The following is a 22,409-nucleotide window of genomic DNA, read 5'->3' on the forward strand; positions in this document are numbered from 1 at the left end:
GAAAGATCCCGAGAGTGTTGAAAATAGGCATAAGTGGTGCTCTCGTAACATAACCTGCACCCAACCCTTTTGAATATCCAAGCGGCCGTACATGCGTATTCATGAGAAACAAGAGGGCGTAAAATGTGCTACTCTGTGCACAAGCAGGCCAAGATGAAGAGACTTCCAGACATTACTCTCTTTACCTCGAACGGCCCCTATCTTATCTTTGCATATGCACTTGCGGGTCGCTTTGCCATTCCTAAGCACGAGCTGTTGCAGCTGGCACAGTTACTAGATCAGGGGTAAATACTCAATGAATCAATTACGTTGCGAAGATGCACAGAGGTTCGTTTTGGGATGCTTAGAATATTTAGTTGCGAAAACAGTATATACTGTAGTACTGCAGTAGCAATAGCGGATCATATGTTTATATCTGACTAGACTGCAGTTGTAGCACAGATCAGATATTTTATCAACCTAATTACATAATACATTATCTTAATAATTCAGTTGAATAGTAACCCTCAGTAGCTAATGCTGTTGTCAAAAGTTGAAACACCCCTTATTTGGAGAAGTATCAAATTTATGAGCTCATGAAATAACCCTCTAACCAGTGCGGAGTACTATACCGCTCTTGCGTCACCATTGGCCTTGCTCCTGCAGCTGTGCTCTGATTTAAATCACAACAGTTGCTAACTTGAAAGATGCAAGTGAAGTTATCTAGGTTTGAGCTCTAAAGCAAGAATTTGTCAGGCATCGAATATTAAATGCCATGTAGATCTATAGATATTGTTGGTGGCAAGAGTGTTAGCTTACGCAGCTTACATGTTATTGTTTTGGGGCACATATCCTATAACCAACGATTGTAACAGTCGTATGGAGTTTTAAAGAGTAGTCCGGGTTATATAGTTCTAACTGCGCATTTGGATGTGGCGATGACATTTTCAAATGCCAGAACTTTCGGTGTGGGAAGTTAATGTATCGCCTGCCTAAAAGGAAAGCTTTTAATAATACTCTGATTATTAACGCTTGAGGCTATGTATCGACAAACTAGTTGGGATTTATATGATCATGCTGAGCTGCTGTCGACTCGTCATTATGGTCATCTCGTATGGGCAGTAATTATACATTAAAATGTTGCCAGATTTTAGAAATTAGTTCTTTTATAACTGGAACGCGTACGCGCTTAGTCGGATGTTCATGTATGGAGTATTTTTAGCTTGGGTTTGAAGGTTGTGGATCCACATTGGTGATTTAAAAATTTAAAATATTGAACTTGTCCGTTAGACCAGCATTTTCATACCGAAAAGATAAGCTTTTAATTTTTAGAAGACCTGAGGTATGAGGCTCTGCTTCCGCAGAAGTTGATCTTAAAGCAGATATAGACAAGACTCCAAATTAACTCATCAGGATAAAAGTAGTTTATGAATATATAACTTTATCGATCACGCATAAGAGACCGTTACAGAAAGAATGAATCCATAGCTCGGGCATGCATGTCGGGATCAATTGGGCTCGGGAAGCCTCCCATCATCTCTCCTATGATAACCAATCCCCCAAGGAGCAAAACACCTATAGCTCCTAACTTTACCATCAAGCCCACTAGATCTCTCAATTCGGCCCATAGAACCCTCCCAAAACATAGCCGGATGCTTGCACCCCCAGTTATCAAAAAACATACACGAAACACCATTTAGTTTGACTTTCTGGACGCCTCCTGCTTCCTCAACTTCTGGCGGCATAACTCTGCACCCAGAGAACCCGCCTAGTGCATTCCACTCCGGCATCGTAGGTAGGATTTCATCGATCACCATATCACGACCATGTTTTCCTCCTGCATAAAACTTTACTTGTCCACCTTGCCATCTATCCAACTGTTTTGTTTCGTAGCATCTGTAACTATTGATCATGTCGTTATGCGGTCCATTGGTCTTCAGTGAGCCGTCAGCACGGTTGAAAGCCTTAAACAATCCTCCTTCACAATTATCCTGGTCAAAAAACTCGCATTCGCAGTATCCAGTAACAATGAACGATGAAGCATCGTTTGGAAAGCTGAGGTTGATACAAGCACCAGGCTCCTGAATACCAAATGGATAACAAGCGGTGTACGGCGCTTCCGGTACTACCCATTTGATCACTTTCAAAGTTTTCATATCCCAAGGACCTAGTTCATTATTCATTCCTCTTTTCCAAATCCCGACTTTGCATTCTGGACCCGTAAATGCTATATCGCCGTAGCCTGGATCTCCATCGGGTGCGAATGGATTGGTTCCAGGTGGCTCATTGGAGTCTCCCATGATGTTTGGAGGGAATTGGTTTCTATGGTCTGTTCGGGATTGCCAGTCGCAGTTGAATCTTGCTTTGAATGAATCAGACCAATCGCCGTACTTCCCCCATTTCCCTGCGGTGGTGACGGAAGCGTGGTGGAGAAGCGTGAGGGTGATGATTAGGAGCCTCATATTTTTTTTAGGGAGTATAGGCCTCGATTAATTAAATGGCTGAATAATTAAATTTAGAGTATAAATAAGAGGTGACAAGTCTTCCTAATTGGAGGAATATATCTTAAAATAGTCTTCGGCAGGGGAAAAATTTCAAAGACCAGCTCATGATATACGGTCGGTTGATGAAATTATGTTTAGAAATTCTATAGATGAGCCTTAAAGCACCGGGCATCTAGGCTCGAAATGAACTTCTAAGATAAAGATAATGACAAGTGAAAACGAGTTTAAAAGGTTCAAGAGCTGACAGAGGCTTCCGTGGGGCCACTATAATATATAACGAATAGGTAAATGTACACTACATAGAGTTTCGCAGCTACAGGTTTATCACACATGCACACAACGTATAGGCTAGAGGAGCAGTATAGTCGTGCCACTTTGGCGTCTAGACCCGAGATCGAGACTAAGTGGGTATCTCAATACTGCAACCTCGACTTCAATGTGATAGGTAGTATAATAAATCAAACCCAATCCAACGTTAACATGAACCCCAAGTTAGCTAAGCCACCCGTTATATCAGACACTTCACGAAACTTCGTGCGCGCCGGCCTCTGATACATAATTCACTCAGTTTAAGGCCAGGAACAAATAGAAAATGAATGCACCTTAACTACAAAATTAACATACCAGTTCCCGTTCATAGAACCAACGTTAACGAATTCGAATCATCGAATGGTTGGGCTGAACATGTCATGAGCTAAAAATGAAACGTATCTGTTGGCTTTGGAACACAAGCTGTCCTAGTTTTGGGATTACCATAAATCCAACGGCAGCAATTCAATTGCAAATTGCAAACCCGCTTGTATGTCGGCATTTGTCGAAGGCATAAATGCAATACCAAGTACTAGTATGTATGTTGGCTAGAAACATATTTTTGTGCCGCTATAACAGTTATATGAGAACACTGTACCTAGTTGTAGATATGGTGCCTAGACTACTGAAGTAGTCATGGGCTGGGGTGTGTCAATGAGCAAAATTAAATAATCCTGTTCATAAACTCTCGAGTTCTCTTCTGTGCCTGGAAAGCGGTGTATGTTGAACGGTATATTTCTTTCGTAGGCAACTTGGAACGTTAACTTCTACTGTGCCATGTATTCGTGATCGAGCGATCGAGGCGCAGAGTTGATTTCGTAATAACAACTTCATTTCGTAGTACGGAGTACTTATACCTGGACCTGGAAGTGATTACTAGTACGTTTTGGCGATCATTTGAGGTATCTTGCTCAACGGCCCCCAGGCTAGCTCTTGCTCAAAAGTTTTCGAAGTTTAAGGATATATATAATTAACGTATATAACGAGCTTCGCGAGAAAAGTAATGCAATGTTTGAGTTAGCGACGATACCAGGATTAACCCTGGTCTACGACCCCAAAACGGTCGACCGATTGAATGGATCCAGAAAAAAAAAAAAAAAAACCTTGGTCAAACTGACAAAAGAATAAACTCGCTGATTTCATTGAGGATCGAACTCAAGACCTCGACCGATCAAATCTCGAGATCGAGATTGTTAAGGTCGCGTGATAACCAACTACACCATGAAACCGTTGCGAATTTGTGATTGGGCAGTTGATTCGGCGGCACAAGAAGGGTTCTGGAGACCTTTTCTGTTCTGGCTTGTATCTCCTAGAACCGCCATATTGCTGCTTTTGTTGTAATGTACTTACCTATTACCTAGGTACTTATGGTAAGCTCTCTGATAGCGACTTCATCTTAACGCTTAGGAGCGGAGTGAATTTAGGAGGTCAGAACTCTGTACGGGTTGACAGTCCGTCGATACTGGACCTGGGTAGAGTAAACTATTCTATTGCATTCGGTCCATTGCATAGGTCTATCGTTCGTAAAATCATTAAAACCAAAAAAGACGGAGGACTGGAAATTAGTCCTTCCCAAACACCAGCCCTCTAAACACCACAAGAAAAAAAGTCTACTATGTACAGAAAATCAACAATTCACGGTCTTATAGACAATCTGCCCCGCCGGATAGTCTAATTCGTGTACTCCTTTCTCTCAATTGCCCTCTCGGCCTCCCGTCTAGCTGCTGCTTCCCTCCTCATTCTTCCTTGTCTCTGGCTTTCCAATCCGTACACAAATGCTCCTAAAAACACTACTGTTGCCCCTGTGATGACCCCACCGCCCAATTGATTCCCAAATAACCAGATACTCAATAACAAACTGACAAGCTTTCTGATGTTTAGAACGATAGTAACCGTCAATGCCGTCGCCATTCCTGCGAGGAAGTTAACGCCTCTGACACAGATATACTGCGTCACGGCGTTAGCACCGAGGTAAAACAGCTGCTTCGGAATTTTAATTTGCTTAAGGTTATCCGGGAAGAAGAAAGGGAGAAGTTCAGGGAGTGGAAGAGGTTCTGAGGCGTGTAATCTGTAGAATTGGAGTTTGATGCTTTGGGCGAATGGGATGAAGAGTGGGAGGGAAAGAGCGTGAGTGTAGAAAAGGCCTTCGCGCCAGTTAGAGCCGTATTTTGCGTAGGTGTTTTCAATGTAAACGCCCATCAAAGCTGCAAGGATCTGGGAAACAAAGAGGATCGAGAGGCCGGTAAGGAAACGGGGGAGTGATTGCTCGGATTCGCCCTATAAGTGGGGGTTTTGTTAGCGAATAGAGGACAGAGGCTGGTTAATAGGGCAAGGAGGTCTATTTATTACCATTGATTTGGCATTGCTCATAGCAGAGAGGATGATACCGCCCGTGAGGATAAGGACGGACAGGATCTGGACTTTGCTGAATCTCTTGCCTAGACAGGCGCCGATTAACATAGTCGTGACGCTGCCACCGCTCCGAAGTATTATATGGATCGGGACGCTGATGTTGTATTCGAAGGCCCAGTTATTTAGTACACTGACTGAGAAGAAGAGAATGATAACACCCAACCATCGTCGAATTGGGATTTGGTTCTTAACCAGCAATGTCGGCGAATTCCAGTCGAAGTGTGCAATAAATCCTTCAATCGATACCAGCAGGAATTGTGCGAAAGTAATGAGATGACCCGAGTCCGGCGCTTCCTTGATGATTGCCTCCAATGCAAAGACGTTGGAACAACAGCCTCCAAATATCAAACTAATCATCATTGCTAGACCGAACCATTCCGGGACGGTAGCTTGCAGCACACCAGAGGCAACCGATTTGGCCTCGTCGATGTTGCCATTACCGTCGGAGCTAGCACGGCCATTCTGCTCGTAACTACTCCTCCCTTCCTCTGATTTCTTTAAGAATTCTGTCTCAGAATCCACAGATTTTCGGGCATCCCCGTTCGATATCGATTCTCCCGAGTAATGCATACTGCTTTGATTTGGCGCGGCGGCGGCGGCGGCGACAACAGCTCCGTTACCGAGGTCGGCGCCGGTTGTTGTTGCGATCGTGTCTACTTCTTCGTCCCCCTTCTTGACTTCAACCGGTGGAATTGCTGTAAATGCCGCAACTGACTTTTTGCGTGGAGAGACAGACCGGCGGCTGTTGGGTGTTCTTGGAGTCCTCTTGCTTCGGCGAGGAGTGTCGGATTCGGAATCTGTGTATGAAGATTCGTTCCTGAGCGAGCTGCTAGCGATCCTGGCGCTACGGCGCATGGCTCTTAACTTCTCTCTTTTTATTTATTTTATTTTAGGAATCGTGCGGTGGATGTGGGTTTAGAATTTGATAATTGGTTGGAAACGTGGTTTGAGCGGGTAAACCTTCGAGAATCGAAGAGTACACCCCCCACGCGCGCAGGAAGCGGGGAAAAGGGGAATGGATGGGGATTGAGTTAGAAACTCCTGATAGTCAGCTATCGAAAAACTAGGAATGGGATGAGATGATCTGAGATGATCGATGATGAAAGCGTGGTCGGCAGGAATGGACGCTATGCAATTGGAGGATGAGAGTAAGCCGTGGCCGTAACCGGGATTGGTGAAGCAGTTGACGTTAGAGGAAACGGTGTTACATGAACGAACAGGCCAGACTTCTGGGATAAGAATAGAACTCAGCTGCGTAGCGAATACTGATTAATCGATTATTGAGACGAACGAAAAAAAAGGAATATCAGACTGCAGAATCTAGAAAGGTAAGTAAAGATCTATCAATCACAAGCACGGAATTTCTGGAAGGTGAGATCTGTATCGAAGACTCTACTGTGGTTGCATTGCATTGCAAACGGAGGTGTCAGAGAAGACAGCGAATGAATCAAAAGGTGCACTTGGCCAGACCGCGCTGCAGGCCGTCTGAACCCTTTTTATTCCTCCGCTTTCAGGAACGACAATTGCTTAAATAAATAGCGCGAGAATCTGCCGGGTAATACGTAATACGAATATCCAATCAACTGCTGTGAAAGTAAGTAAGTTCGAGCTTTCCAGCGGTGGTGGTCATGGCTTTGACCTAGACGGCTTATGGCAGCTCATATGATCATACTAGTACTATTTACCACACATTACAACGCAAAACTGACATTTTAATATCTCGCTTTCAGTTACACGTTACAGGACTATAGTCTCTTCTGATATATGGGTATGTCTATGAATTGCTTGTCTGTTTTTGGGATTCTCGCCATTTATAGAATGTGTCCGGTTGGATAGTATATAGGCGCACGATATGTCATGTCGTGGATTACTTTATCATCTACGAATTATTTCGATTCAACTCATATCATATAATTTGATAACCTATTAGCTCTCTCTTGAAGAATATATAGATTGATAGTTATCGATAGAGGTTATAGTATATATATTATTAATGAACACCATTCAGATATTGCCCCTTCGGAGTTAGTTCAACTAACTCTGCAAATGTATCTTCAATAACCCTCGAAACCCTTTCCACAATATCATCGACCTCGGCCTCTGAGACTATATATGGTGGACAAACCAAAAAGTGGTCGCCAGCATAACCATCATATGTCCCGTTGGCATTGAACAAAGCAACTTCATACCCCTTTTTCATACCACGAGCGTGCATCCGACCGTTCAATCCTAGACTTGCTGGGAAAGGTTTCTTGGAGTGCTTGTCAACTACAAACTCCACTGCCCAGAACAATCCGCGACCGCGGATGTCCCCGACGAAAGGATGGGATGATAATCTCGATTTGAGTCTTTGCCCGAGATAACTACCCATCTTGCTAACATTCGCCACCAAGTTTTCTTCCTTAATAACCTGTTGAACTCTCAGAGCTGCAGCAGCCGCTAAAGGATGAGCCATATAAGTTTGCCCATGAGCGAATGATTTGCCAGATGCTCTGAACGAATCGACGAGATTTGCGTTGACAAGGACAGCTGAGATTGCGCCGTAACCGGAACCAAGGCCCTTACCGACCGTTTGGATATCTGGGACTATTGCTTCTTGTTCCCAGGCATGAAGGGTACCTGTACGCCCCATACCGCACATTACCTCATCAAGGATGAGAAGTGCACCGTATTTCGCACATACGGCTTTCATTGCTGGAAAATATCCTGGAACCGGTGTCGCACAACCGCTTGCCTGGTTCGATGACGAAATTTAGTTACACTCATTGAAATATCCGAAAGATAACACGGTAGGACGGTGACGAGTCAACTTACACTACCACCTACAGTCTCGGCAACAAAGGCGCATACTCTGTGAGGACCGATCTTCTGGAACTCGTCATCTAGCTCTTGGGCTAGTCGGCATACATAAGCTTCCACAGATTCGCCTTTCCGCAAGCCGCGGTAGGTACTACATGCCGACACCCTAGATGCTGTCTGGGGGATCAAGTCCATGAACGGGTCCTTTCGTCCTCTGAAATCGCCCAGTGTGAGGGCTCCAAGGGTCGCTCCATGCCAGGCACCGGTTCTTGCGATAAAGTGAGTACGTTCGGGCTGAGGAGAAGAGAGGTGCGCGAAGTAAGTCTTTGCTAACTTGACTGCTACTTCTACAGCTTCAGAGCCTGTTTTTATTTATTTAAGAATTAGCAATTGATCATGAGCGCTAAAAATGTCCGCGAAATATAACTCGGAGTGTATACCTGATCCACAAAGGATGGCTTTCGACATCCGGCCATCAGTTGAATCGACTAAGAACCCAGCCAGGTCTTCTGCTACCTTTGCCTTGTAGAAACCCGGGTGACAGTAGGAAAGATCCTTCAATTGACGTGCAACGGCCTTTTGGACCTCACGATTGTCATATCCTAAGCACGCGACAGCAGCCCCGCTTGTCGCATCAAGGATCGTTCGCCCATCTTCGGTCTCGAGGTAGATTCCTCTCCCGTACTTGACGACGGCTGCAGGATGACTTTCAAAGTCTTTGTAGAGAAGGCTGTTTTTGGGGCCTATCGATTCCATGGTTCAAGTTGTAATACGAATCAACATCTGGGATGAGGGAAACAGATCAATTTAAATAACATGGTCAGGCCTGTGCGCCAGGGCCCGACTTCACGCTTTTTGTCAAGAGTAGATTTATGAAAGCGAAGTAAATGACTGGAAGGCTAGGCCTACAGGGTGCGCAGCTACTAGTAGTCTAGCTGGGTCACATCGAGTCTATAGATGCATATGCAGGTTATGATCTCACAAACGAATAGCCGGGCCAAGGAAATCGCAATGGGCAACAAGTATATGTACGATTGTCGAAGCTCTCTTGTTAGAGGGCTATTGATCGACCGAGAGGATGCGCCATGAGCATATCTAAGATACATATGGGCTTGATATTATGACGAGCTGGCTGCAAATGGCTACCCGATGAATGCGACTAACTCAATCCAGATAGGCAGATAGGCAGTCCACTGCGTGCATTAGGTCGCACTCGGTAGGCTTCTTACGCGGGACGGCACCTAATCTTCCAGCCGTCTATAGCGCCACCGAAAATTTCCGAGGTCCTTCGGGAGGGAAATATTGAGATATAGATCTGGAAAGCCGGAGACTCGACGCAATATGCATATATGCTGCATGCGCATGCAACATGCAACAAGTCGCACTCGCAACCCGCCCGCTCCAGCTGAACCAAACCTGTAGTACATACATAGTAGTACCTATAGTTATGCAGCAGTGCTTTCGAAGCTTTCTGGGGAAAGCCTGCTTGCCACGTAATTATTCTGCTTTTGCGGGAAAGGATGGGGAATCGTCCTAGCGAGTTAAGGCTTAATAGTTGACTGAGCATGCAGAAAACTCGATCGGGAAATTGAGGAGCATGCACATGCACACGACCAGATACTTTGCGAAGAAATGATATGATACACCACGTTGATTGGTGAGGATAGATGCGCGTGCTTTTTCGTTCACCAGAAATATTGATCTGGACCGGTATCTAGATGTACTAGGCATTCTCAACAGAATCTTAAAATGCCTCCCCGGTATCGGTATGATAAATTCGTGCTGGCTTGGAATCGGCTCCTCGTCGGCAACGCTGCAGCGCTGGCGCCCTTGCTTTAATTGTATTACCATTACTTAATTCGATACTCCAGATCGGATAGCGATTGAACCAGCTGAATTTCTGGCAGAAATCGAACCCGACCCGCAAGATTAGAAACCCCTCTTTTGAGCGAGATGCATGTGTATGTCATTGCTTGGAAACTTGCAATTAGACACACATATGCGGTCTTAAGCTGAAGACGTCGAAACCGACGATTATAGCGCTGGTGGTGTCAACACTAAATACAAACCCTTTCATTTTCGATCTATCTCACTAAGCTACTGAATTCGAACACGAGGAGATACCAGGATGGAAGTCCCATCTATACCCCATGTTTTCGACCAATCGAATCCCAAAGACTCAGTAGTTAAATTAGTCACCTACTTGTTTCCAGAGTACAAGTCAAAAGACGGCTCCCATGATGATATTGAAGTCACGGTTGTGACCGAAGGGACCACGAATGGAGTAAGACTTTATATCCACCCGTCACGTCTGTAAACACTAATTTAAATCTGGTTCGGTTCGCTGACTACGGTACTTATGTACCATGTTTCTTTAATCATTGTAGTTGTTCAAAGTCACCAACCACTCGCGTGGGAATCAATCATTGGCGGATAACGACACTGTTAATACCGCTCTAGTGAAGATCTATGGGGAAGGCACCGAGACTTTGATTGATCGAGAAAGTAATTCAACCCATTGACTCCCTAACCCTTAACATCCGGTTAACGTATAGATCTAATACCCTGGACCAACAGAGGAAATTAATTTCCATAGTATACTTTCGGATCATAACCTCGCTCCCTCGTTGCTTGTTCGCTTCTCAAATGGTCATGCCTACCAATTTCTTCCAGGAAAACCCTGCCCAGTAACAGGTATTACGGAGGAGAAAATATGGCGTGGTGTAGCTAGAGAATTAGCCCAGTGGCATGCGATCCTTCCAGCGGCCAAATTCAACCTTGAGAGTGATAGCGACGGTGTTAAATCAGTTCTTGATCATAAACCAAATATTTGGTCGACGGCAAAAAGATGGCTCGAAGCGATTCCAGAAAGTACAGGACAGGAAAAAGCCCAGAAAGAGATGTTGCGTAGCGACTTTGAGCATCTGGTGCACAGGCTACGCCCAGGTGACGAAGCAAAAAAGCATCATTTTGTAAGTATGGGTGTCAATGATACTTCGCCGTATGAGCGTTTGGGTATGGTACTAAACTAATGATTGAATATAGGTGCTCGGACACGGTGATCTTCTTTCCGGTAATATAATTATACAAGATTCTGTTAAGAACGCAACGGGTCATGATGTTGAAACTGTCAAGTTTATCGACTATGAGTACGTTGTTCAAATGTCTTACTAAAAAAAGCCACTCTAAATCGATGTTAATTTCTTATTCTAGACACTCTACTTATTGCCCACAAGCATTCGATCTTGCCAATCATTTTTCTGAATGGACAGGCTTTGATTGTGACTACAATCTGCTACCGACGGCATCAACTCGGCGTGAATTCATTCGCGAATACCTTCGCAGTTATCAAAACGCCACAAAGCAGCCAAGCATTGAAGGAGACCAGCTCGAAGTATCTGAGGAAGAAGTTTCTCGACTGTTATCTGAAGTTGATAGTTATCGAGGGTTCCCTGGCTTTTATTGGTGAGTCTTTAGTCGTTAATCCGCCTCGAACGTTTAAGTTTATTCATGTATGGTTTGGAGGGCAATGTATATTCTCTGGCCACATATATATCTGGTGGTATCCCAGTATACAGTCGAAGGCGAGAATTTGGATATTATGGATAATAGCAAATACTAATTCGATGATTGTACAATCTATAGGGGCTTATGTGCCGTTATCCAAACTCATGCAAGCACTGGATCCATAGACTTTGATTATGCTGGCTACGCAGAACTCCGGTTTGCTGAGTACCGGGCTTGGCGAGAGGAAGAGGATGGAACGAGGGCTACAAATGGGAAAGATATCCCGCTTCGAGAGGTGAAGTGGGCAACTGCATAAATATAAACTACAAGGAACTGTCCAACAGTGTGGCCTCCGAATACCATTCTTTGATTTATATAAGGCTCCAAAATACATATTATTGGCGAATTCGTGAAGCTGTCGATATTTGAGTTTTCTGCGGCACAATGCTAATATAATGTCTCAAAGTTGAGTAAGAATACGAGTGCGGTAATGCGGCAATGTGAAGGCTAACAACGCCAACAACCACAACTGTGGCCACTTCGCCACAACCTCTCCACAGGACGGGACAAGAAATCTCCTCTACTTAACCAGAATCTTCATGAAACCTGGCCACTTCCTTGGATTTCCTCATTCTTCGATGACTATGACTTGAGTGACTCAAACTTCAATTTTGTTGATAACTTCCACGTTACCCTCAATTTCATGCAAGTGCGCGTTATAAAGAGCTTATACCTCCGTCCTGGTAGGCCAGCTCAAGGAAAACCATAATCCAATCTTAACTTCCCCTCCAAGCTCTCTGCCCCTCCAAAGCCCCTCACTTCGATTTTTTTTTTTTTAAAAAAAAAAAATCCCATGATCTTCTTAATATAGACCGAAATCTTCAACCTTGAAAGATGCAATCCCTTCGCCGCATCACTCTTCTCGCGATCTGGATCGTTTGTCTCCTCTTCAACTCCGCCTTTGCCGTATCTTCAAACGGCAATGACGACCCCGGAAAGGCGGCAGACGCTGCTCCAACCCCCGTAGAAATGATCTGCCACCCGGGTAAGGAATGTTACCCGAAGGTCTTCGTCCCGACGACCACCTTCCTCCCTGTTGAAGCAGATCAGGTAATCCCAGCTGGCCTCCACGTGCGACTAAACATCGGTTCCGGCGGACGAGAGGCCAAACTCATTGATCCCAATGAAAGCGAAGGAACAGCCGTCTATGTCGAGAGGGAGAAAAAGGCGGAAATACAAGCTGGGATGGAGTATTCCGACCTCGTTGTGGTTCCGGACCAAGATATCGACCAAGGCTCCGTTTTGAACGCTGGATTGAGTTCTAATGAAACCGACTCTGCACCACCAGTTCAACATATCCCACCTGAACCAGACAACTACAAACCAAACCCTCATCTTTCAAACTCCGACTGGGAAACGTTCCATAATGCGGTTGCGGTACTTAAAGAATCTGCGCCACAGGCAGCATCTCTGATCGAGGCACTTCGAAAGCTGACCGAATTATCACACGAACCGGAGTATGGCGTCAAACTTATCGAGATGACTTTACAAAAATTGATCAACATCATCTCTTCTTCGGACTATGCGCCATCAATCCGTTCTTCAGCGGCGATAACTCTTGGAAACTCGCTACAGAATAACGCTGTAGCTCTCTCCCGAGTCAGAAAACTCTTTGGAACGGCGACAAAGGATGTGGTTTTACACCCGCTTCTAGTCTCTTTACTCAAGAACCAAGATAAGATCTTAAACCGAAGATTAATGTTCTCAATCTCCAGAACCGTTAGAATTCATAACGGAAAACAGGATTTTGTGGCTCTTGATGGTCTTGGAACTTTGGAGAAAGTCTACACTGCGACAAACGATTTACCGCTCCGGGGTAAGATCGCTGCGTTCCTTCAGGACGAGTTTTTGGATATGGAAATGAGAGAAATGGAGGTTAAATCAGGTGTTAAGGGTGGCTCGCAGAGTGTTGTCAAAGTAGGAGACGACTTAAGTGGATGGTGCGAGGTCTTACAGAACGACCTGGTGGAAAGGAAAAATGAAGAAGGAACTGGGGATTTGGATAGTGAAGTTAAGGTACTGGTTACACTCAAGGCATTGAAGGAGAAATATGGGAACGGCTGTAAGGCAATGCCAGAATTGAAAGGTTGGTTAGGAGGTGAGAGAGTGAGGGTTAAGAAGGAGGACGATGATGGAGACTGGATTAAAGTCCCCTTGGAGGAGGTCGAGCATGCATTTTTCGGTGCCACGGCGTAAATATCAACTGTTAAACTACTGCTTATTAATATTATGCTTAAATCAACAGCTTAACTCTCTAGGTGGTTAGTAGAGATAGATTGTTTTCACACTTTAGCTATCGCTATTGTACTGTACCTTTATGCCACGGCTTGTCCTACTGACGCGAACGTGCGCTTTTTCAATATGTTAATTATATTTCGAGGTTCTTGGCGTTAACTTTTAGGATGCTCAATACATTATTGCTAGATATTGTTAATATGGCGCGCTACCTACATAGCTAGATAGCAAAGCAAGCAGGAGGCTTTTAATCGATTACTCAGGCGGTCGAGACTAGTTTGTGATGTATACATATGGCGCAAGTGTACTAACGAGACCAGGCAAGTGCAAGTCTGACATCTTATATGTACAGTAGTTCCTATCTTCAATATAATAGCTTCAATATCTTAGTATAACAAATTTTGCCGTTTACATAATCTTCGCTTGTTAATTAAAGATTATTCGAATTCTGCAAATCTTGTTATATTGGATTGTATTTTACTTTTTTGATAAGGTTTTGATTTCTCACTTCACAAAACTGACGAAAAAGCTCGTGATGTTTTCATTGACAGGTTACTGCGCCTTTCTCCTCTGATTTTTTTAGCAAGATCTTAGGAACTACTAGAGACCTATAAGACAATGCAAATGTGCATGTGGGACGATTGTGTCACCTACAGGATCTAGGACCGGTGTTCAGCTGGCAAAGGACAAACCGAGTGTCGTATTCCGTATTCTCATGCATCCACGATCCCGTGCAAACAGGATTTCGGCGAAATTTAAATCCCGCGTTCCACTATTTCAGCTCTTCAAGGTTTCGGTACGGATAAATCTCAGCTCTATAGGTATCATCTTGCCTTGTTTATAGTGCGGGGTTGCTGTGCCGCAATTAATTGAGTCGAGCTATAGCTATAACGCTAAATATCCCATCAATATAATACCACACGCTTATGTTTATTGGGTTTGCAATACAGTTCTTCATGCATGGTTGAACATGATATATCGATATAAAGGCCCAAAGAAGAAACGTCGCAGTACCACAGGATTTGAGTCTTACGTTTGAGTTTCTATCGGCTTGGCCTCCTATTAATTTGCGCGACAAAATACTTTTTGTTAAAAATTTACCTAGGTAGCCATATTATCTATATCACCTGAGCCCATGTCGAAAGATCGGGGTACGGCCGACTCGTCCCTCTTTAGGCGGGCACCTACTGAGATTAAAACAAGTATCTTCGAACTCGTAAGCTTCTATACCTGAAATGTTTTGAGCTTTCTTGGTATCTCTTGTGTTCTAATGTTATTTGAATATTCGCCTTCAGTTGGATTTTTCCGATATAAGATCCCTTCGCCTGGCGCACAAAGCTTTTTTACCGGTCTGCAATGACATTCTATTTCGTCACATGCGCCTTCTTCTCATTTATGAGGACCCAATATACGGCGCACGATCTCGCAACCTAGATGGCGAGAAATGGCCACCGCCACCGCCAACCGCCAACCCGTCGGTTACGATAAGAAAATTTGAAGCATTCGCCGCTTTCCGCCAAAGAAACATATTCTGCCATGTCCAGAATCTCGAAATACTCTCATACACCCCGGATGCCATCCTTAATGCTGCCGGAAATGTGATAATTGAGCATAGGATGGGGGTTTTCGTGTCAAGATGGATGTTTGAGGGCAGCTATAACAAGCAATTTTACACGGATACTTCAATCAACGAATTGGTGAATGCTATGAATAGTATGACAGGGTTGACTTCATTGTAGTCAGTACAACTGCATGCCCTTACACAATCTTTTATGGGCGTAGCACAGCATTGACGTTGTTATATATAGCATGCACACCGACTTCTTAAATTATCTCGAACCTGGACAGCTGTCGCTGGATTTTCTTTCCGACAGGGTAAAGAGCTTCAAAATCGTCTCTGAGTCTCATGACAGCATTTTTCCGTCCTCAAGGTTTTACTCGAACCTAGTTACCTTGGAGGCGCATCCTGTTCTACTTTTGAACGCTAAGCAGAACGGTTTGGTCAATCTACCCAACCTCAAAAACCTAGTTGTTTACGGCGGACGGGCAAAAGAGTCTCTTCAGACGACCCTTAAGAGTATTACATGTACCGTGCCACCTCTAGAACCCCCACTTTTTGATCTCAATGGGTTTTTGGCGGCACAAGAATCCCCTTTCGCTCTGACATCTTTATCCCTCAAAACCCTGGAGCAAGACCTTTCACGGGGCGTGATTGCATATCCAGAAAATATCAATTCTATCCTCTGTACTCCTTATCTATCGAACTTACGGAGGCTGCATATCGATTTTTTCCGTTCAGATGCCAACGCCATTGACTCGGATCGCATTTGGAATGTCTTTAGGGTCAATAATATTCACCTCGAAGATCTACGACTTAAACATGTTTCCACGCAGTTGATATTGTACCTCGGGTCGTATCGAGATACATTAAAGTCATTGCAGGTCGGGTTGCGAGCGCGTCATCTACTCAACCGTATGTTGACGCCCACGGACTATTGGAATACTCGGCAGGAACTTGGAACAATGTTTTGGAGAGATGTGATCCCTGCACATTCTAGCACTCTACGTACCTTACGGACAAAACCGATATATAATGCTCTTCATCATGTATTAAGACAAACGATGCGGAAGGGGCAGAATAAGGGGCATTATTCGGCAGACGTATGGTCCCTAGCAAACAATCCGGTGGCTCGGAAAGCTATTGAAAGGTGTGAGCAGTTGGAAGATCTTGCGGTCTTCTCTATCGACAATGGGGATCAGCCATTCGAGCAAGTCATTGGGCTCATGCTTCAGCATTCCAAACTCCATAGATTCACATTCTATAACGACTACTGTACCGAATGGGCGTATGCGATCGGGTGGGGATCCGACGAATTCCACTCGGGGGCACAGAAGCTCCTACAAGACGCTTTAAAGTGGAGCGGAAGTGAAGAAATTGAAATTAATAATGGATTTCGAAGAAAGAACCCACTAGAGATTGAGCTTTATCCAGCTGGTAAGCTAAAAACATACTTCGACTGGAATCGTATGGCATGGATGCTGGTACAAGTTTGGTTTGATCGCAAAGAACCAAAAGAGGGAGAAATAGAATTGGATCTGGATGAGGGAGAGGCCGATAGGGCAGAAAAACTGTTTTCGGCCCCATCAGCTGGTTGGGTATGTAGGGATCCTATGGTAAATAGATAAGATCAACGGGCGTTTATATGATCGTATTCTATATTCCCCTTATTACCTATATATGATAAGCTGATGTTCCGTTATAAAAACCTATGTAATGGGCCAAATGATTTTGCGAGGGTGCTTTTCTTTTCTTTGTAATTACATAAATGCTTAGAAGTTACATGCCTCGTTCCGAGATGTAGTGAATCTCTTATTCTTTTCTCGCGAAATTAACTAGTCTAGCTTAGCTGTAAGTTTTGCGATACTGAAAATGACGAGGAGGTTACCGCTACTTGAGTGGACTAGATACGATCTAAAAGGACCTTTATCTCCAGAACATATAACAATGTATATAATGTTTATTACACCAGAAGCAATGCGCCAGCTCGTAGTAGCCGCGTAATCGTCGGTCTCAATGGTCTGGGAAAATACATGCTTCCAAATTATAATCCGAAGTATAAGAACAACCTCCAAAGGTTCTCGAAGGGTCACCAGACCTGCAACCTCTCAAAACCAGAACTAACTGGTCATAACACATCGCGTTTGTAACACTGAACCCACCCTTGCGGATCTGAAGATCGATCAGGACGGGCTTGCCATTGGGGAGTTGCGGTGAGACGTATGGTAGACCAGTCTCTAGATACTTCGCACTAGTACCTACTAGTGTTTTACAAGCGCTAGAGATGGCAGTATACAGCCCATCTCCGGCGTAGAAACTGATAGGAGTAGGGTCTTGGTTAGAGGCTGAGATGCACCCAACTGTTTTTGTCATTGGGAACTGCGATGGTTGGTAAATAGGATGAGTCAAAGCTGTGGTAGTCTTTGTCGTAGTAGTGGTCTTTGTAGGTGTGGTGGTAGCTTTGGTAGTAGTCTTGACTGAGGTTGTTGTAGTTTTGGTAGTGGTAGTGGTCGTAGTTGTGGTTGTAGTAGGCATTGTGGCGTGTGGATTGGTGCCATCTCTACTAACGCAGACCCACGTACCAACAGTAAGCCCAGTACCGCTTGGTCCCAAGGTAGGGTTCCAGGCTAGGAGATGAGGAGGGAAAACAATTGTTGGCGCCTTAGAGTAAATCGAGTTTATTGTATCTCCAGTCGCGACAAGATACCAGGTATTACAGTCATGTACCTGACCCGCAAGAATTTGGACTGGGTAGTCTGTGCTGAACCCTGCAGGTAGCCCAGTGGTAGTGCTCGATGGAGTAGTACTCGAGCTTGCTGTTGTGGTGGTGGTGGTAGTTGGCGGCTTATAGCCGATCGTGCGGATGCAGACATATACGTTACTGGGCAATGCTAAATTGGCCTCGCAAAAAGGAGCAATCCCGTAGTTCCAATCCTCTAGGTTCTTAATGCTGAGACCAGGGACATTTAGTGGTCCATTATTTGCTGATACAACAATCCCACAGTTGTATCCTGCAACGGGTGTCTTGTAGAACCAATCACAATTAGGGACGACCCCTCCAGTAATCAGAGGAGAAGGAGTGCTAAGCGTGTTAGTCGACACTTGAGTCGTGGAGGTCACACTACTACTAGTCTTGGTTGTAGTGGTCGTGGAAGCTATGATACCGGTGTGTATGCAATAACGCCAGTAAGGCTCGACATCCGAACAATCGCGTTCCAGTGCAGGATTCTATGTATGCAAAATTGCCTGTTAGTATGCATGTGCAGATATACACTTATATACATGCTCTCGTATGCATTCATTCGAGATTACTTTAGGACGTAACCTACATAAGCCTTTATTTGATCTACACTGATAAATCCGATATCAGCCAATACCTCACAGGTATCACCTATTATTTTAATAAATCAAAACATAAATTAGCCATGTTGTTCAGAAATCAGACGGAAGTGCCCAAGCTCCATTCAGTGACTCATCTTCTCACCTGGGTATGCGATAATACACTCGTCGCAATTTGGGGCAATATCAGGCTCTTTGGAACCGTCACAAGAATCCTCTATTTTCCAGCAAAACAATTAGTAAGAAACGATGATCATTATGAACATGTTAACATGGGGGCTGTACATACGTCTCTTATGTAAAGGAGAAGAAGAATAACCTAGTTCTGCTAGCACAGATCTGAACCCCAGAGCTGTAGCCCATAGCAAAAAATGATAACGCATTTTTATCAAGATCAGCTGTAAAAGCAAAAGACAAGAGCAATTTTTCGATGGGAAAAATTCGATTCCGTAGTAGAAGCTAGTATCAAAAAGACGAGCTTCTAACAACAAATTCAAGGCGATTGCTGCAGGGCAATTGAAATCGGATGACCATCTCAGCGAGCTGAATCCCTTTTATGACCATTGTCACCATTAAGAACGGGGAAAACATTGCTGAAGCTTTGAAGGACGTATCCCGTCACCAGGCTTCCTCAACTATGTGGGCCGTGGGGGACCAGTCGGTACAATCGCAAATCGCTTCTGTGTGCGATCGAAACCGTATATTGAAAAGCTGACTCACGGGTGAAGTGATTTTACCGTAGTACACGCGATGTATTGCTATACGCCCAAATGAGAACTGAAAGGAAGACAATGGGCCGCAAAGGAAGCTTAGTTTATTATGGACAAGTACGGGTTTACCCGGAATTCACAAAATACCTCACTCTGCAGGTTTGCTCTTCATTGTGTTCTGATCTTGATGTGCAGATGTGGCAGTGTTGGATTTTTTTCTCCACGCGCGTCTGCGGCACAGCGATTAGCGGATGGGCAAACTTCTTTGGAGGAAATTGCCTAATACCCATGACATTCTACAATACGAGCTGGCGGGCGAAGATAAGATGCGCACTGATGCACGTGTCCTCGTATAGTACAGGAACATTCCAAGGATATGACAAGCCTCGGCAGCTAAAGCTTCGAAAGCTTAGTTCCGAGAGTTTGGCCCTGACCCACAATAGACATGTACCTGTTACATCCAAATCTAGGGGCACCACACTCCGGCCTAAACCGGCTGCGCCGTGAAGCTCTTGTGGTAGTTTAGGCAGGCTGTCTTTAAGTAAAAATTGAGTTTATTGTATTTAATATTTTAAATTAGATAAAGTCGATTATTCTTTTTTTGGTGTTTTACTAAAACTTTCTGAAGTAAATAGTCAGGCTAATATTTAAATTATTAATTAACTTTTAAATACAAAATAATTAAACTAAAAGACATTTATGAGTATAATAATCAATATCATTTATATATGAGGCTACAGTCTTAAGGTTGTAATCTTAACTCTCCCGGGGCACTCAAAACGTGCAACCACAAATAAATCTCATTTAATAAATATTTAATAATATTTAAAACTCCTTTAAATTGTTTGATGTTTATCTATCTCATTATTCATTTTATAATGTTTCTATAGACAGAATTTTGAATACTTGGAAAAAGTTATAGAAAAGTTTTATCCTCTGATGCGTATTAATGTATCGTATTTATTCATTTGGTTTTGTTTTGAGGAAGTTTGTGTGTTGGATGTGGTATTTCGGATCCCAACGTTAGATAATCCCATACAGTTTCGTAAATAACTTGTGAACAAGATATGAATATAATTTATTGAATAAAGAATAATAAAAATAAAGTTTGTTCTATTTTCTTAATTTATTTATAATAGTGGTCAATATAGTATTTTTGATATTGTGTGTAGTACTCTTTCCCAGGGCGCTATGGCTGCTTCGAGTTTATAACGTTTATCCAACAAAATACTGTTAGAACAACACATACTTCGTACTCAGCTCAGGGGCCCTTGATCAACTAATTGATCGATATCGCATAGGCGATCTTACCAAAAAGATTCATGTGTATAACAAAACCGGATAAATCGTTTTGCACATGAGCTGATCGCAGGAGTAGAACTTGGTTACACAGCTGCAGCCAGCTATATTTCAGCTGCACTAAGGTTTGCTTAGCGCAACTTGCAGAGTCTACTAGGTTTGCTGCAGAATTGACTGTGCAGCTGGGTTTCCTGCAGAATCGACTAGGTTGCCAATCATCTGTAAACGTGCGGCAAAGCCAGTATATATCACAAGAACCGTTAACCGGGCATTCGGTTCTTTATGAACAATAAGGTGATAATCATGAATATCGAATACGAGCCAGTATCGGAACATGATTGCCACGGCTGAGACTGGGCCACCTGCAGATCGTATCCAAGTTTTCAATGAAAATTTCGGAGCTATCACCTGATAAAAGCTCCTAGAAAGGTTTAACTATCATTAATCTTACTACTGTGACCTTCGCACTCAAGATTCTTAGATTTTCGAGTTTCAGCATCCCGATGGGCCGGGGTAGGAGTCCAAGTATGACTTCTAGCTAATTGTAATTATAGGTGATTTAATTTGTTTAGAGGTAGAGCCAGTGAGTATGTTTGTATGATGCATGATGGACAGTGGTCAAGAACAGGATATTCGAATGCAGTTGTGATATCTGAGGTTTTTCTATTGCTATTGCATGTTGGACTGTGAGTGACATTGAAAAGCCTCATGGAATCTGATATATGTTGAAATGTAATTATTACATATTGTTCGGACAGCTTAAATTTGCATATTTAAATTTGCTGTAACGAGCGCTCAAACTAACTAAGCTTTAACTATAACTATCCAAAAACACATGCAACCAAATTACCATCGCTTGTGGTCGAACATCCACCCTTCGTCTTTCCGTCGCTAGCTTGTGTGCATTGTGTCGCGATAAGATTAAGTTGTTGAGTGCAAACGGGCGGCGTTACTTTGAATCCTCCAATGAGAATATGAAGGGACATAGTCACAGTGCGCCCATTGAAAGTAATGTCGCAGAAATATGGATCTCCTGTGGAGAGAAAGAGGCCCGCACCGCCAACTATGGTCTGACAGCAGGCGGTAATAGCAGTCTTTAAGGTTGATCCACCTTGGACAATGATAGGGCTTGGGTATTGAGGTGTTGCGACGGTGCACTCGATAGAATCCGCTCTAGGGCTTTTGATTCATGAAGCAGCGCGTTAGTCAGAATACTACTAGTCTCGGAGATTGATCAGAGGATCCGCAATGTTGATTCTGTACTTACAGAAGAGGTTTTGCATGTAGCAAAGATGGGGCGGAGATAATTGAGAGAAATGTTGCGAGTGTCTGCTCGATGTTAGCATACTTTGATCTATAGAGCTTTTGAAGAATTGGGGGGAAGTTTATACTGTAATTGGCTTCATTTTCAAGTTGGACGACTATATGACTAGCTTGGCCGGATGGAAAACGAGGAATACTCTAAGGATCTAGGCTGGGGAGGAAGCTTGTGAAAAAAATTCCCTAGGTAGCTTAAATGGAAAAAAGAGGTTTACAAATTTGCGTTTGTGATATAATACAACTGAGGAAGACTGGATTCGATCAAAGTTCTCTGCCCTCACATCTGCGCCTGGTCTCGAGGCTAATCAAAGTTATTGCATGCCCATGCACAGTCTGCATGCAGGTTGCATGTTAGCTTTGGAAAATAATTGACCCTTC

At 43.7% G+C, this 22,409-nt stretch overlaps 8 protein-coding genes across 8 annotated transcripts; 3 read left to right on the plus strand and 5 right to left on the minus strand.

The window, feature by feature from the left end:
• Positions 1–1,487: 1,487 nt before the first annotated feature.
• Positions 1,488–2,441, minus strand: AOL_s00078g292 (uncharacterized protein; the record flags this gene model as incomplete). Its single annotated transcript, XM_011123555.1, has 1 exon — positions 1,488–2,441. The coding sequence occupies one exon, from the start codon at positions 2,439–2,441 to the stop codon at positions 1,488–1,490; it is 954 nt and encodes a 317-aa protein (XP_011121857.1).
• Positions 2,442–4,463: 2,022 nt separating this feature from the next.
• AOL_s00078g293 (uncharacterized protein) lies at positions 4,464–6,059 on the minus strand (the record flags this gene model as incomplete). The annotated part of the gene is made up of 2 exons (XM_011123556.1): positions 4,464–5,069; positions 5,142–6,059. The coding sequence occupies 2 exons, from the start codon at positions 6,057–6,059 to the stop codon at positions 4,464–4,466; spliced, it is 1,524 nt and encodes a 507-aa protein (XP_011121858.1).
• A 1,135-nt stretch (positions 6,060–7,194) lies between these two features.
• AOL_s00078g294 (uncharacterized protein) lies at positions 7,195–8,759 on the minus strand (the record flags this gene model as incomplete). Its single annotated transcript, XM_011123557.1, has 3 exons — positions 7,195–7,938; positions 8,019–8,365; positions 8,444–8,759. The coding sequence occupies 3 exons, from the start codon at positions 8,757–8,759 to the stop codon at positions 7,195–7,197; spliced, it is 1,407 nt and encodes a 468-aa protein (XP_011121859.1).
• Positions 8,760–10,131: 1,372 nt separating this feature from the next.
• On the plus strand, positions 10,132–11,826 carry AOL_s00078g295 (uncharacterized protein; the record flags this gene model as incomplete). The annotated part of the gene is made up of 6 exons (XM_011123558.1): positions 10,132–10,287; positions 10,391–10,508; positions 10,581–10,975; positions 11,049–11,152; positions 11,217–11,468; positions 11,649–11,826. The coding sequence occupies 6 exons, from the start codon at positions 10,132–10,134 to the stop codon at positions 11,824–11,826; spliced, it is 1,203 nt and encodes a 400-aa protein (XP_011121860.1).
• A 578-nt stretch (positions 11,827–12,404) lies between these two features.
• AOL_s00078g296 (uncharacterized protein) lies at positions 12,405–13,766 on the plus strand (the record flags this gene model as incomplete). Its single annotated transcript, XM_011123559.1, has 1 exon — positions 12,405–13,766. The coding sequence occupies one exon, from the start codon at positions 12,405–12,407 to the stop codon at positions 13,764–13,766; it is 1,362 nt and encodes a 453-aa protein (XP_011121861.1).
• A 1,415-nt stretch (positions 13,767–15,181) lies between these two features.
• AOL_s00078g297 (uncharacterized protein) lies at positions 15,182–16,991 on the plus strand (the record flags this gene model as incomplete). The annotated part of the gene is made up of 2 exons (XM_011123560.1): positions 15,182–15,543; positions 15,614–16,991. The coding sequence occupies 2 exons, from the start codon at positions 15,182–15,184 to the stop codon at positions 16,989–16,991; spliced, it is 1,740 nt and encodes a 579-aa protein (XP_011121862.1).
• Positions 16,992–17,376: 385 nt separating this feature from the next.
• Positions 17,377–19,085, minus strand: AOL_s00078g298 (uncharacterized protein; the record flags this gene model as incomplete). Its single annotated transcript, XM_011123561.1, has 4 exons — positions 17,377–18,591; positions 18,693–18,754; positions 18,848–18,919; positions 18,992–19,085. The coding sequence occupies 4 exons, from the start codon at positions 19,083–19,085 to the stop codon at positions 17,377–17,379; spliced, it is 1,443 nt and encodes a 480-aa protein (XP_011121863.1).
• Positions 19,086–21,532: 2,447 nt separating this feature from the next.
• On the minus strand, positions 21,533–22,117 carry AOL_s00078g299 (uncharacterized protein; the record flags this gene model as incomplete). The annotated part of the gene is made up of 3 exons (XM_011123562.1): positions 21,533–21,890; positions 21,979–22,040; positions 22,103–22,117. The coding sequence occupies 3 exons, from the start codon at positions 22,115–22,117 to the stop codon at positions 21,533–21,535; spliced, it is 435 nt and encodes a 144-aa protein (XP_011121864.1).
• Between the last annotated feature and the right edge of the window lie 292 nt (positions 22,118–22,409).

Source organism: Orbilia oligospora (assembly GCF_000225545.1).
Source record: "Orbilia oligospora ATCC 24927 unplaced genomic scaffold scaffold00078, whole genome shotgun sequence".
Taxonomy (NCBI): Eukaryota; Fungi; Ascomycota; class Orbiliomycetes; order Orbiliales; family Orbiliaceae; genus Orbilia; species Orbilia oligospora.